Genomic DNA, 15,900 nt, shown 5'->3' with positions numbered 1-15,900 from the left:
CCTTGAAACATGTGTATTTGGCACTTGCAGTGAGGAGAGCTTGTCACCAGCAGTGAATTTGGCCCTTGTAGTAAGTTGAGGTTGGCACCAACATTTGTTTTGAAAATCAGGGTGGATTGAGCCTCTAACCAGCAGAGTTTGGGCAAATTCATGGTGGAGGGAGCCTCTAAAAACCCCAGTTTGGACCAATTCATGGTGGAGGGAGCCTCTAAAAAACCCAGTTTGGACCAATTCATGGTGGAGGGAGCCTCTAAACAGCCCAGTTTGGACCAATTCATGGTGGAGGGAGCCTCTAAAAACCCCAGTTTGGACCAATTCATGGTGGAGGGAGCCTCTAAACAGCCCAGTTTGGACCAATTCATGGTGGAGGGAGCCTCTAAAAACCCCAGTTTGGACCAATTCATGGTGGAGGGAGCCTCTAAAAACCCCAGTTTGGACCAATTCATGATGGAGGGAGCCTCTAAACAGCCCAGTTTGGGCAAATTCATGGTGGAGGGAGCCTCTAAAAACCCCCAGTTTGGACCAATTCATGGTGGAGGGAGCCTCTAAAAACCCCAGTTTGGACCAATTCATGGTGGAGGGAGCCTCTAAACAGCCCAGTTTGGGCAAATTCATGGTGGAGGGAGCCTCTAAAAACCCCCAGTTTGGACCAATTCATGGTGGAGGGAGCCTCTAAAAACCCCAGTTTGGACCAATTCATGGTGGAGGGAGCCTCTAAAAACCCCAGTTTGGACCAATTCATGGTGGAGGGAGCCTCTAAACAGCCCAGTTTGGGCAAATTCATGGTGGAGGGAGCCTCTAAAAACCCCCAGTTTGGACCAATTCATGGAGGAGGGAGCCTCTAAAAACCCCAGTTTGGACCAATTCATGGTGGAGGGAGCCTCTAAACAGCCCAGTTTGGACCAATTCATGGTGGAGGGAGCCTCTAAAAACCCCAGTTTGGACCAATTCATGGTGGAGGGAGCCTCTAAAAACCCCAGTTTGGACCAATTCATGGTGGAGGGAGCCTCTAAAAACCCCAGTTTGGACCAATTCATGGTGGAGGGAGCCTCTAAAAACCCCAGTTTGGACCAATTCATGGTGGAGGGAGCCTCTAAAAACCCCAGTTTGGACCAATTCATGGTGGAGGGAGCCTCTAAACAGCCCAGTTTGGGCAAATTCATGGTGGAGGGAGCCTCTAAAAACCCCCAGTTTGGACCAATTCATGGTGGAGGGAGCCTCTAAAAACCCCAGTTTGGACCAATTCATGGTGGAGGGAGCCTCTAAACAGCCCAGTTTGGGCAAATTCATGGTGGAGGGAGCCTCTAAAAACCCCCAGTTTGGACCAATTCATGGAGGAGGGAGCCTCTAAAAACCCCAGTTTGGACCAATTCATGGTGGAGGGAGCCTCTAAACAGCCCAGTTTGGGCAAATTCATGGTGGAGGGAGCCTATAAACAGCCCAGTTTGGGCAAATTCATGGTGGAGGGAGCCTCTAAAAACCCCCAGTTTGGACCAATTCATGGTGGAGGGAGCCTCTAAAAACCCCAGTTTGGACCAATTCATGGTGGAGGGAGCCTCTAAACAGCCCAGTTTGGGCAAATTCATGGTGGAGGGAGCCTCTAAACAGCCCAGTTTGGGCAAATTCATGGTGGAGGGAGCCTCTAAAAACCCCAGTTTGGACCAATTCATGGTGGAAGGAGCCTCTAAACAGCCCAGTTTGGGCAAATTCATGGTGGAGGGAGCCTCTAAACAGCCCAGTTTGGGCAAATTCATGGTGGAGGGAGCCTCTAAAAACCCCAGTTTGGACCAATTCATGGTGGAGGGAGCCTCTAAAAACCCCAGTTTGGACCAATTCATGGTGGAGGGAGCCTCTAAAAACCCCAGTTTGGACCAATTCATGATGGAGGGAGCCTCTAAACAGCCCAGTTTGGACCAATTCATGGTGGAGAGAGCCTCTAAAAACCCCAGTTTGGACCAATTCATGGTGGAGGGAGCCTCTAAACAGGCCAGTTTGGGCAAATTCATGGTGGAGGGAGCCTCTAAACAGGCCAGTTTGGGCAAATTCATGGTGGAGGGAGCCTCTAACCAGCCCAGTTTGGACCAATTCATGGTGGAGGGAGCCTCTAAAAACCCCCAGTTTGGACCAATTCATGGTGGAGGGAGCCTCTAAAAACCCCAGTTTGGACCAATTCATGGTGCAGGGAGCCTCTAAACAGCTCAGTTTGGGCAAATTCATGGTGGAGGGAGCCTCTAAAAACCCCAGTTTGGACCAATTCATGGTGGAGGGAGCCTCTAAAAACCCCAGTTTGGACCAATTCATGGTGGAGGGAGCCTCTAAAAACCCCAGTTTGGACCAATTCATGGTGGAGGGAGCCTCTAAACAGCCCAGTTTGGGCAAATTCATGGTGGAGGGAGCCTCTAAAAACCCCCAGTTTGGACCAATTCATGGTGGAGAGAGCCTCTAAAAACCCCAGTTTGGACCAATTCATGGTGGAGGGAGCCCTAAACAGCCCAGTTTGGGCAAATTCATGGTGGAGGGAGCCTCTAAACAGCCCAGTTTGGGCAAATTCATGGTGGAGGGAGCCTCTAAAAACCCCAGTTTGGACCAATTCATGGTGGAGGGAGCCTCTAAAAACCCCAGTTTGGACCAATTCATGGTGGAGGGAGCCTCTAAAAACCCCAGTTTGGACCAATTCATGATGGAGGGAGCCTCTAAACAGCCCAGTTTGGACCAATTCATGGTGGAGAGAGCCTCTAAAAACCCCAGTTTGGACCAATTCATGGTGGAGGGAGCCTCTAAACAGCCCAGTTTGGACCAATTCATGGTGGAGGGAGCCTCTAAAAACCCCAGTTTGGACCAATTCATGGTGGAGGGAGCCTCTAAACAGCCCAGTTTGGACCAATTCATGGTGGAGGGAGCCTCTAAAAACCCCAGTTTGGACCAATTCATGGTGGAGGGAGCCTCTAAACAGCCCAGTTTGGGCAAATTCATGGTGGAGGGAGCCTCTAAAAACCCCAGTTTGGACCAATTCATGGTGGAGGGAGCCTCTAAAAACCCCAGTTTGGACCAATTCATGGTGGAGGGAGCCTCTAAAAACCCCAGTTTGGACCAATTCATGATGGAGGGAGCCTCTAAACAGCCCAGTTTGGACCAATTCATGGTGGAGAGAGCCTCTAAAAACCCCAGTTTGGACCAATTCATGGTGGAGGGAGCCTCTAAACAGGCCAGTTTGGGCAAATTCATGGTGGAGGGAGCCTCTAAACAGGCCAGTTTGGGCAAATTCATGGTGGAGGGAGCCTCTAACCAGCCCAGTTTGGACCAATTCATGGTGGAGGGAGCCTCTAAAAACCCCAGTTTGGACCAATTCATGGTGGAGGGAGCCTCTAAAAACCCCAGTTTGGACCAATTCATGGTGGAGGGAGCCGCTAAACAGCCCAGTTTGGACCAATTCATGGTGGAGGGAGCCTCTAACCAGCAGAGTTGGTGGAAATCAGGGTGGAGGGAGCCTCTAACCAGCAGAGTTGTGGGAAAGCAGGGTGGAGGGAGCCTCTAACCAGCAGAGTTGGGGGAAATCAGGGTGGAGGGAGCCTAGTATTAGCAGAATTGTGCAACGCTTATGGTGGATGAGTATGAGGATGCGGAGGAATTGGAGAGGTTGAGTACAGACATGGAGTTTCATGTTGGGGTGCTTTACACAGGTGGGCCCAAAAATGAAGGCTCTATCCAGTGGTGGTTCATTTTTATCAAAGTGAGCCGGTCGGCACTCTCAGCTGACAGACGGGTGCGCTTGTCAGTGATGATGCTACCGGCTGCACTGAACACCCTCTCAGATAGGACGCTGGCGGCAGGACAGGACAGCACCTCCAAGGCATATAGGGCAAGTTCAAGCCACAGGTCCAACTTCGACACCCAATACGTGTAGGGCGCAGAGGGGTCGGAGAGGACAGGGCTGTGGTCGGAAAGGTATTCCCGCAACATGCGCCTATACTTCTCACGCCTGGTGACACTAGGACCCTCCGTGGCGGCACTTTGGCGAGGGGGTGCCATCAAGGTGTCCCAGACCTTAGACAGTGTGCCCCTTGTTTGTGTGGACCGGTGAGAACTTGGTTGCCTACTGGAGGAACTGCCCTCCCTGCCGCCAACGTCACATGCTGGAAACATCTCCATCATATTCTGCACCAATTGCCTGTGGCAAGCATTGATGCGATTGGCCCTCCCCTCTACCGGAATAAAAGACGAGATGTTGTTTTTATACCGGGGGTCAAGGATAGCAAAGATCCAGTACTGGTTGTCCTCCATGATTTTGACAATACGCTTGTCGGTTGTAAAGCACCCCAACATGAACTCAGCCATGTCTGCCACAGTGTTAGTTGGCATGACTCCTCTGGCCCCACCGGAAAGTTCAATCTCCATTTCCTCCTCATCCTCCATGTCTACCCATCCGCGCTGCAACAATGGGACGAATCGAAGTTGCCCGGAAGCCTCCTGTATCACCATCACATCATCGGACAACTCTTCTTCCTCCTCCTCCTCCTCCTCCATTAAACGCAGTGAAGCGGACAGATGTGTGGACCTACTCTCCAGCTGTGACGGATCGGATGCTATCCCTAACTCCTCTGTGTGATCTGAGTTATCCCTGATGTCAATCAGGGATTCTCTCAGAACACACAAGAGCGGGATTGTAAGGCTCACCATCGCATCCTCAGAGCTCACCCTCCTTGTGGACTCCTCAAAGACCCGTAGGATGTCACAAAGGTCTCTCATCCATGGCCACTCATGGATGTGAAACTGAGGCAGCTGACTTTGTGGCACCCTAGGGTTTTGTAGCTGGTATTCCATCAAAGGTCTCTGCTGCTCAACCACTCTATTCAACATCTGAAACGTTGAGTTCCAGCGTGTGGGGACGTCGCACAAAAGCCGGTGTTGTGGCACATGCAGGCGTTGCTGGAGAGATTTTAAGCTAGCAGCGGCTACTGTCGACTTGCGAAAGTGGGCGCACATGCGCCGCACTTTCACCAGTAGCTCTGGAACATTGGGGTAGCTCTTTAGGAAACGTTGCACCACTAGGTTGAAGACGTGGGCCAGGCATGGAACATGTTGGAGTCCGGCAAGCTCCAGAGCTGCTACCAGGTTCCGGCCGTCATCACAAACGACCATGCCTGGGCCCAGGTGCAGCGGCTCAAACCATATTGCCGTCTCATCGAGGAGGGCATCCCTCACCTCGGAGGCAGTGTGCTGTCTGTCCCCCAAGCTGATCAGCTTCAGCACAGCCTGCTGACGTCTACCAACGCCAGTGCTGCAACGTTTCCAACTCGTAGCTGGGGTCAATCTAACAGCGGAGGAGGAGGCGGTGGCGGAGGAGGAGGCGGTAGAGGAGGAGGAGGAGGGGGGTGTTCTTCTCGTGTCCCTGCCAGGAATGTTAGGCGGGGAGACGAGGTACACCGGGCCAGTTTGGGAAGCAGTCCCAGCCTCAACTACATTCACCCAGTGTGCCGTCAGTGAAATGTAGCGTCCCTGTCCGCATGCACTTGTCCACGCGTCGGTGGTCAAGTGGACCTTTGTGCAAAGCGCGGAACTAAGGGCCCGCCTGATGTTGAGTGACACGTGCTGGTGCAAGGCGGGGACGGCACACCGGGAGAAGTAGTGACGGCTAGGGACGGCATAGCGAGGTGCCGCAGTTGCCATCAGGTCCAGGAAGGCGGGAGTTTCAACAAGCCGGAACGCCAACATCTCCTGGGCCAGCAGTTTAGCGATGTTGGCGTTCAAGGCTTGCGCGTGTGGGTGGTTAGCAGTGTATTTCTGCCGCCGCTCCAATGTCTGAGAGATGGTGGGTTGTTGTAAAGAAGCGCCTGATGGTGCCTTTGATGGTGCAGGAGAAGGAGATAAGACAGGAACAGGGGAGGATGAGGGAGAAGTCAACAAAGTGGCGGAGGCAGATGAAGTGGTGTCCTGGCTCGTCCTCTGGAGTGCATCGCCAGCACAGTCAGCAGTGGCAGTGGCAGAGGCAGTGGCAGAGGCAGTGGCAGTGGCGTGAACGGCAGGCGGCCTTTGTCCTGCCGTTGCTGCCTGCCACTGATTCCAGTGCTTGGATTCCAAATGACGGTGCATTGAAGTGGTGGACAGGTTGCTCTTCTCAGAGCCCCTAATCAATTTCGAGAGGCAAATTGTGCAGACAACACTATATCTGTCCTCTGCGCATTCCTTGAAAAAACTCCACACCTTCGAGAAACGTGCCCTCGAGGTGGGAGTTTTTCGGGGCTGGGTACGAACTGGAACATCTTGGGAGATTCCAGGTGTGGCCTGGCTTCGCCTAAGCTGCTGACCTCTGCCTCTGCCTCTAGCTACCCTTTTTGGTGCTGCACTTGCCTCAACATCCACACTACTTTCCCCGCTTGACATCCCCCCTGTCCAGGTCGGGTCAGTGTCCTCATCATCCACCACTTCCTCTTCCAACTCCTGTCTCATCTCCTCCTCCTGCACAATGCGCCGGTCAACTGGATGCCCTGATGGCAACTGCGTCACATCATCGTCGATGAGGGTGGGTTGCTGGTCATCCACCACCAAATCGAACGGAGATGGAGGAGACTCTAGTGTTTGAGCATCTGGACACAGATGCTCCTCTGTTAGGTTCGTGGAATCGTGACGTGGAGAGGCAGGTTGAGGGACAATGAAAGGAGCGGAGAACAGCTCTGGGGAGCAGGGACAGTTGGGGTTATTGTTCTGTGAAGCTTGGGAATTTTGGGAGGAAGGAGGACAAGACTGTTGGGTAATAGGAGGAGAGGAGGCAGAGTCTGACTGGCTGCTGGACAATGTGCTGTAAGCGTTCTCTGACAGCCATTGCAAGACCTGTTCCTGGTTCTCGGGCCTACTAAGGTTTGTACCCTGCAGTTTAGTTAATGTGGCAAGCAACCCTGGCACTGTGGAGTGGCGCAATGCTTGCTGCCCCACAGGAGTAGGCACGGGACGCCCTGTGGCTTCACTGCTACCTTGCTCCCCAGAACCATTCCCCCGACCTCGCCCACGGCCTCGTCCACGTCCCTTTCCGGGAGCCTTGCGCATTTTGAATTCCCAGTTAGAAATTGGCACTATATACCAGTAGCAAAAATTGTGGGTGCACGTAACCCCAATATATTCTTTGAATTCCCAGTCAGACAATGGCACTATATACCAGTAGTAAAAATTGTGGGTGCACGTAACCCCAATATATTCTTTGAATTCCCAGTCAGACAATGGCACTGTATACCAGTAGTAAAAATTGTGGGTGCACGTAACCCCAATATATTCTTTGAATTCCCAGTCAGACAATGGCACTATATACCAGTAGCAAGAAATGAGGGTATTTATAACCCCAATATATTCTTTGAATTCCCAGTCAGACAATGGCACTGTATACCAGTAGTAAAAATTGTGGGTGCACGTAACCCCAATATATTCTTTGAATTACCAGGCAGAAACTGGCACTATATGGCAGTAGCAAGAAATGAGGGTATTTGTAACCCCAATATATTCTTTGAATTCCCAGTCAGAAACTGGCACTGTATACCAGTAGTAAAAATTGTGGGTGCACGTAACCCCAATATATTCTTTGAATTCCCAGTCAGACAATGGCACTATATACCAGTAGTAAAAATTGTGGGTGCACGTAACCCCAATATATTCTTTGAATTCCCAGTCAGACAATGGCACTGTATACCAGTAGTAAAAATTGTGGGTGCACGTAACCCCAATATATTCTTTGAATTACCAGTCAGAAACTGGCACTATATGGCAGTAGCAAGAAATGAGGGTATTTGTAACCCCAATATATTCTTTGAATTCCCAGTCAGAAACTGGCACTATATACCAGTAGCAAAAATTGTGGGTGTATATAGCCCCAATTCTATTGCTAGGGGACTTGCAGGGTATTTCTGAGGTGAAGGTGGGGGGGCACACCGTTGGAACGGTGATTTGGGGTGTATATATGGGGTATACGGGAATACACTGTCATTGTGTTCCATTCAGGATCCTGGGAAAGCTGGGTTGCGGCGATTGAGCCCGTCAGTGCCACGTTACACTGACAAGCTTCTCCCTGGAATTGAAGTTATATGTAAGCCCAATATATTCTTTGAATTCCCAGTCAGACAATGGCACTATATGGCAGTAGCAAAAATAGTGGGTGTATATAGCCCCAATTCTATTGCTAGGGGACTTGCAGGGTATTTCTGGGGTGAAGGTGGGGGGGCACACCGTTGGAACGGGTATCGGGGGTATATATCGGGTATACGGGAATACACTGACAGTGTATTCCATTCAGGATCCTGGGAAAGCTGGGTTGCCGTGATTGAGCCCGTCAGTGCCACGTTACACTGACAAGCTTCTCCCTGGAATTTAGCTCTTATAAGAGCTGTTGGTTGTCTTCTCCTTCCTATCCTAGCCTGTCCCTGCCTACCCAGAATCTAAGCCCTAGCTAGCTGGACGGAAACCTCCGTCCTCTGTGAATTGCAAGCTCAGAATGACGCGAACCTGGGCGTCGCTGTTCTTTTAAATTAGAGGTCACATGTTTTCGGCAGCCAATGGGTTTTGCCTACTTTTCTCAACGTCACCGGTGTCGTAGTTCCTGTCCCACCTACCCTGCGCTGTTATTGGAGCAAAAAAGGCGCCAGGGAAGGTGGGAGGGGAATCGAGTAATGGCGCACTTTACCACGCGGTGTTCGATTCGATTCGAACATGCCGAACAGCCTAATATCCGATCGAACATGAGTTCGATAGAACACTGTTCGCTCATCTCTAGTTCTTAAGAAAATCTCAGATCATTGTATAATGCATCCCAAACCTGGGTTGACTTACTGTGACCCTGTATTGTAGTTATGTCATGTCTGGAAGATAGTCACACAGACATGATCATGTCTACACAAAGGAACATGGGAAGAATATGCAAATCTGACTTCCATGGTGTAATTAGGATGTCAGTGCCTCAAGTATGCACACCAATAGAGGGCGCTGACTGAGAATGTGCAAGTCTATCTTCTATGATGTAATTAGGAAGACAGAGTCTCAGTCAAACAAACCTATATAGGGTGCTCCCTTTAACATCATGCCGACCTTCTCAGAGGCCTTTATTTGCAATGATGTTGGGATTATATCAGATACAGTCTTCTCAGCCAAGGACAGCTGTTTTGATGTATTTGCATCTCATCAGCTTGGCGCAGAGAGGACTGATCTGGCAGAGTTGAGGGGATATCGTCACTCCATAAGGAGAGAACCACCATTAAGGTGTGTGTGGAGTCAGTCAGCACCCTCTATTGGTGTGCATACTTGAGGCATGGAAGTCAGATTGGCATATTCTTCCCCTGTTCCTTTGCACAGTGAAGCCCTCATGACTTAATAAGACTCCACACACCTTAATGGTGGTTCTCTCCTTATGGAGTGACAATATCCCCTCAACCATGTCTACACAAGACAGCAAACTCTGGACTACTGATCACATGGCTCAACTTCCCATGATAAGTCATGGATGCAAATGGGATGAAACTATACAACTAAAATATTGAAAATAATTTGAGAATTCCTTAAGGGAGCTCCTTCCGCAACAGGTCAAATCAAAATTGTTAAAATGTTCTCCAAATAAACCTGATGTTTTTGAAGACATCCTGTGTCAGGCCTAATAATCACACACATTACAATGGGAACCACGTTCATTGCTATTCTTAGATAAGCCTCCTATTTATTTACATATGTGGTGAATAAAAATCAATGGGTGCTCCAAATGGCTCTGAACCTCTCCTAGTTGGGACCTGAATTTTGATGTGGTGGTGTCGTAATTATAGTGGCTAATTATCATGATTATAAAATGATGGGGAACTAAAAAAATCACATACTTGTGGGTCTTCTTGAAGATGATTCCTGGTCATTATCACACCGTAGTTATTGGTTTCCACCATATCATTGATAAAATTGGGAGTTATAACCTCCTTCTTACCCTTGTAATTTGTATATTCATTTTTTGATAAGATGTCAGATCTCAGTAGTAAGCGGAGTATGTGGACTACTCACCAGCTGAGAATGGCATGAACGCTTCTTTCCTCACAAAATTTCCACTGGAATCCAAAAAGTGTTCCGGGTAAAACTCATCCGCTTTAACAAAATGATTCTTATCATAGAGTACAGAGGCTAGCAGCGCGATCACATGTATGCCCTGGAAGATTCAAAATTTACGTAAGTCATAGTACCCCTTACTGTCTCATACACGAGTCCATGATATGAATGGGCATAGAGACAAATGGGTCAGGGTGCTTGTGGGCAACCTGTTTAAAAGAAAGGGGTCTATCGAAGTCTGAGCTTCACAACTCATGTTTGCGGAGATTTCTGAGGACCTAAGAAGAGTTGTTGACTCTGTGAAATGTTACAAAACCATCTATAGAGCATTTGGACTTATCAATTCTATAAATAAATGACTAAGTGTGAAATTTTTGATTCCTCTCTATATATGCGGTCTCAGGATCATACGGACCTGCAGAATATAATTAACGCTAGTTATACTATGTTATTTGAGTGAAAAACAAAATCCACAAGAAAATGGCCCCAAAGTTTTCTTTTTCCATTTCCATCCCAGGGGCCACAGAGTCCAGGGCTGAGGTAATGGTGGTATTATAGAAGGCTGCTGCCTTCTATAATACCACCATTACCTCAGCCCTGGACTCTGTGGCCCCTTACACACACACCAGAGCCCAACCGATCAATAGGAAACCCTGGCACACCGACCTGACTAAAAAACTGAGACGTGCCTCGCGGGTTGCAGAACGCCTCTGGAAGAAAAGCCACTCCCAGGAAGAGTTCTCATGTTTAAGAATGCACTCACCTCCCAAAGCAGGTCTACTTCACCACACTCATATCTGCACTCTCTCGCAACCCCAAACAGCTATTCACCACCTTTAACTCCCTCATCCATCTTCCTGCGCCCCCTCCGCTTATCTCTGCTGATGACTGCCTCCTACTTCAAAACTAAAATTGACATCATCAGAGACAGTCTCACCCTACTCCCCCGACAACCCATCCACCCAACTGCTCACTGCTCATCATCCCTGACCTGTTTCTCCACCATCACTGATGAAAAACTCTCCTCCCTAATCTCCAAATCCCACCTCACCTCCTGCGCACTTGACCCGATCCAGTCACATCTCATCCCCAAACTCACTGAAGTCATTACTCCGGCCCTAACCCACCTCTTCAACCTATCTCTAGCCAATGGATCCTTCCCCTCTGCCTTCAAACACGCCACAATCACACCTATACTTAAGAAGCCATCCCTCGACCCGTCCTCTCCAGCCAACTATCGTCCCATCTCAGTACTCCCGTATGCCTCAAAACTGCTTGAGCAGCATGTCCACTCAGAACTATCCTCCTATCTCTCGTCCATCCTGCTCTTTGACTGACTACAGTCGGGCTTCAGACCCCATCACTCCACTGAAACTGCCCTAACAAAAGTCACAAATGACCTTCTAACCGCCAAAGCCAAGCGCCATTACTCTGTCCTCCTCCTCCTTAACCTCTCCTCTGCCTTTGACACAGTTGACCACTCTCTCCTGTTAGAAATTCTCTCATCCCTTGGTATCTCAGATGTGGCCCTTTCCTGGATCTCCTCCTGTTCTCCATCTACACTCTTGGCCTGGGCCAACTCATAGAACCTCAAAGTTTTTAATACCATTGCTATGCTGATGACACCCAAATATACATCTCTGGACCAGACATTACCTCTCTGCTGGCCAGAGTTCCAGATTGTTTAGCGCCTGTAGCCTCCTTCCTCTCCTCCCGCTTTCTCAAACTCAACATGGAGAAAACAGACTTCATCATCTTCTCCCCACCCCATATGGCCCCTCAACCTGACCCATCTATCAAAGTTAGTGGAACCACAATTACCCCTGTCTCACAGGCCCGATGCCTTGGGGTAACCCTGGACTCCGACCTATCCTTCAAGTCACACGTTCAAACCCTCAAAACTTCCTTCCACCTCCAACTCAAGAACATCCATCGAATCCGCTCCTTCCTCACCCCTGAAACCACTAAGATGCTCATCCAGGCCCTCATAATCTCCCACTTAGACTACTGCAACACCCTTCTCCATGGACTCCCAGCTAACAACTGCGCTGCTTGTTTAATTCACCTCACCCCCCGATCTTCATCAGCTGCTCCCCTCTGCCAGTCCCTCCACTGCTTACCCATAGCCCAGCGAATTTAGTTCAAGCTACTAATGCTAACATTAAAAGCCATCCACAACCTGTCCCCTCCATATATCTCTGACCTCATCTCCCACTACCTGCCCACACGTAACCTCAGATCCTCCAATGACCTCCTACTCCGCTCTGCCCTCATCCGCTCCTCACACAACCGTCTCCAAGATTTCTCCCATGCATCCCCCATACTCTGGAACTCCTTACCAAGACACATAAGACTGACCCCCACAATCACAGGCTTCAAGAAGGCCCTGAAGACTCACCTATTCAGGAAGGCCTACAACCCCCAATAACACTATCACCGCACTGCCATCTGTACAGTCTCCCCCTCTCCTTCTGTCTCTACCCCCTTCCCTCATAGATTGTAAGCCCTCGCGGGCAGGGCCCTCTACCCCACTGTGCCAGTCGGTCATTGTTAGCATCCTATCTACCTGTATATTCTGTGTATTGTATGTAACCCCCAAATGTAAAACACCATGGAATTAATGGTGCTATAGAAATAAATAATAATAATAATCCCATGATACTAGTTTTATTAGTGTTTTTGGGAACATTCCTGATGTAAGTCACAACTTTCTTCTTTCTTACTTTGGGAAGAAGATATCCCCTAAAGTTCACATCTTGAGTAGTAGCGTGGGGCAGGTTGTTTGGAAGAATATTTCCAAAACGTTGAATCTCATGGATGACGGCGTCAGTATATGGCATCTGTTTACGATGAATTGCTTGAGGCTCAGCCGACCCAATAACTTTCTCAATCTCATTTTGGACCTTTTCTATTTTGAGATAAACATAGAAACATATTAAAAAAAGACTTTAATAGTTGTCCTCAGTAATGTAGGGCTTCACTCAATCTTTTGATAAAATTCATGATTTACCTAAAATCACCAACTCACCCACCCTACACCTGCTCATACCAACATGTCCATTGTCCACCTGCCACCAAACGAGTAGAATGATGAGACCCTAAGGACTATTGTACCCCAATCCACTTACCCTCACACCCATCCACCCACTCCACCCCCACCCCCTCATTCACTCCATACGTACATCATGACGCTGAAGGATGCCGTTGCACTATATATAGTATGTTTGCATTCTTCAATGTCGGGTACAGCACACCCTGGAGGAAGCAGCGAAGGGAGGCTTGTACAAGGGCGTGGACAGATGAGTTAGTTATCGGCCACTACTCCACGTGGGGGTAAAAAGGGGGTTCAAAGCTTAGCAGTTGTGGGGTTTGTGTAAAAAAAGGGCCACACACTACATGTGGGCCTTAAAAAACAGCATATACTGCATGTGTGTGTGTGTGTGGGGGGGGGGGTTCAAAATGGGGTCATAATCTTTGTGGGGGCCATATATAGGGGGATCATATGCTGTGGGGAGGCCATCAAAAGGGACCATATATTGTGGAGGTAGCTTAAGAAAATGGTCATATACTGGGGGGGGCATAAAAAGTGGGGTCATATGCCGTGTGCGGAGCCAAAAACTGAGGTTGTATATTGTGTTGTGGGCAAACAAAGGGGGGTTGTGTATTGTGTGGTGGGCCAAAAAAAGGGGGGGGTGTACTATGTGGAGGCCAAATAAGGTGATTTCTTGATCTGCCAATAGGGGGGTTGTCCTAATTAGGGGGACTCATCAAGCAACCAAAGATGAGAGGCCTACAGTTCTCCTCAGGCAGAAGAGAGGCTAGCTTCACCCCTGACTGTAACTGGGCTATCTTCTCATGCAGGGACAATGTATAGACAGTCATGATTTCCTATATATGGCCGGGTTATCTCTCTGACTTTTTCACAGGTGTCAGGCAATAGAAAGTTCCTGCATTTGTGGACATATCCATTGGCTCTATTGGTCTCTTACTTTGTATTTCTGGATATTTCGTCATCAGCAGGAGACCCCATCTCAGGGTGGTTGCGGTTGTCTCCATGCCAGCACCAAAGAGGTCTGTAACAAGCACTGTTAGGTTTTCATTGGTGAAGTACAAATTAGGGTTTTCCTAAAAGATAAAAATATACCAAAGATATTAGATATATTGTATCGGACACAAATGAGTATTGTAACAAGACGGAATGTCCTTATGTATCTTCTTCTCTAAGAGGAGCTTTTGCAGGATCTTTGATGGAAAAAGCCTTGAATGATGATGTGAGCATTGGGGAGGTACAGAAGTAGAAGAGCAGAATTTGTAAGTTTACAGGGTCTTCTAGAAGTAGAAGAGCAAAAATACATTGATATAAAAATATCGAATCCTATTATACTCTATGGGGGGAAAATTCTCGTTTCAGGGGTAGGCAATATTTGATCAAATTGAACTTGCCAAGTCCACGGGTGAGGGTCAGGCTGGATTCTCCGAGAAGTCTTCTCCGTGCAGCGTCCGCGCGGTGTCTCCCGACTCTTAATTCACTCTGCCAGGCATCGGGCCTGGGCAGAGCTGACTGCGTATGCCCGCACTACAAGAAAATGGCCACTTACAGTCAAAGCGGCCATTTTTTTTTTTTTTTTTTTTTTTTTTATGTAGATTGTGAGCCCCACATAGAGCTCACAATGTACATTTTTCCCTATCAGTATGTCTTTTTGAAATATGGGATGGAAATCCACGCAAACACGGGGAGAACATACAAACTCCTTGCAGATGGGTTTTTTGCCCTTGGCGGGATTTGAACACCAGAACTCCAGCGCTGCAAGGCTGCAGTGCTAACCACTGAGCCACCGTGTGGCCCCAAAGCGGCCATTTTCTTGTAGTGCGGGCATGCGCAGTCGGCTCTGCCCAGGCCCGATGCCTGGCAGAGTGAATTCAGAGCCAGAAGACGCCGCGGGGACGCTGCACAGAGAAGACTTCTAAAGGTAGGAGAAGAACCAGCATTGATTGGCCGACTGTATAGCATTCGGCCAATCAACGCTGGTTCTTCATTGAATCTTTCCATTCGAATAGCAAGTGGTATTCGATCGAGTACGAGTATTTTGAATACCTTAGTATTCGATCGAATACCTACTCGATCAAATACTACTCGCTCATCTCTAGTCCCTATCTACCATATGTGATCTATAAGAGTGGTGTCCTCTTATGTATTAGAGGAATTATTGGGCCGCAGTGGGCCAGGTGTAACTGCTCCCTATGTATTCCCTATACCTACAGTCCCAGAGACAATGTAAATTTACCTAAAGTTGTTTTACCAAATTTCAAACTCAACTATACTACATGTACCAGCCATTTAGTACCTCTTGTTGTTTCACCAGGAACGCATCAATAAAGTTCCTCTGGTCATTGGCATCCAATTCTTTCTTTTGGTTGGTGAAGGTCTCTCGGACAAAGGCATGCATCTCCTCCACATTCCTTATGACCGTTTGTTCGATGTCTGAGCACCATCTCATCATAGTTGGATATGCATTATACAGCTTCAATGCAAAACAAACAAGAGACTATTTACACCGACAGATACATTGATTTTTTACATTTTTTTCATGGTGTAGAGTCTAATTACCATACATGGCTATACAGTAGAGATGGGCAAACCACCCAAGATTAATTTGGTGTCGCGTTCTGGTGGCTCGGGTTCCTGATTAATTTTGGATCATACAAGTTTGGAAAGAACAATATGCGTAAGGTGGAGGCCGAAGGAGGGGTAAAAATTAAAAAACATTCACACTCACCTTCCCGCACTTTTTTGGGTCTCCTGGCCGCATCCGCTGCTATTTCTTTGTCTCCTCAATGATGTCA

General features: G+C 48.5%; 1 protein-coding gene across 3 annotated transcripts in view; it reads right to left on the bottom strand.

Annotated features, from left to right (window-relative positions):
* The window catches only part of LOC142198287 (cytochrome P450 2K6-like), a 33,536-nt gene that overhangs the window by 3,408 nt on the left and 14,228 nt on the right, over positions 1–15,900 (bottom strand). For all 3 annotated transcript variants that reach the window (XM_075269256.1, XM_075269258.1, XM_075269257.1), the window contains 4 exons: positions 15,402–15,578; positions 14,046–14,181; positions 12,780–12,964; positions 10,015–10,156 (listed from right to left, as the gene is read on the bottom strand). In XM_075269256.1, coding sequence (XP_075125357.1) covers positions 10,015–10,156; positions 12,780–12,964; positions 14,046–14,181; positions 15,402–15,578 — 640 coding nt within the window. The remainder of the gene's footprint in view (positions 1–10,014; positions 10,157–12,779; positions 12,965–14,045; positions 14,182–15,401; positions 15,579–15,900) is intronic.

The sequence above is a fragment of the Leptodactylus fuscus genome, chromosome 3 (genome assembly GCF_031893055.1).
Source record: "Leptodactylus fuscus isolate aLepFus1 chromosome 3, aLepFus1.hap2, whole genome shotgun sequence".
Lineage (NCBI taxonomy): Eukaryota > Metazoa > Chordata > Amphibia > Anura > Leptodactylidae > Leptodactylus > Leptodactylus fuscus.
Note: the sequence above shows the minus strand (reverse complement) of the source record. Positions and strands in the feature narration are given on the sequence as shown.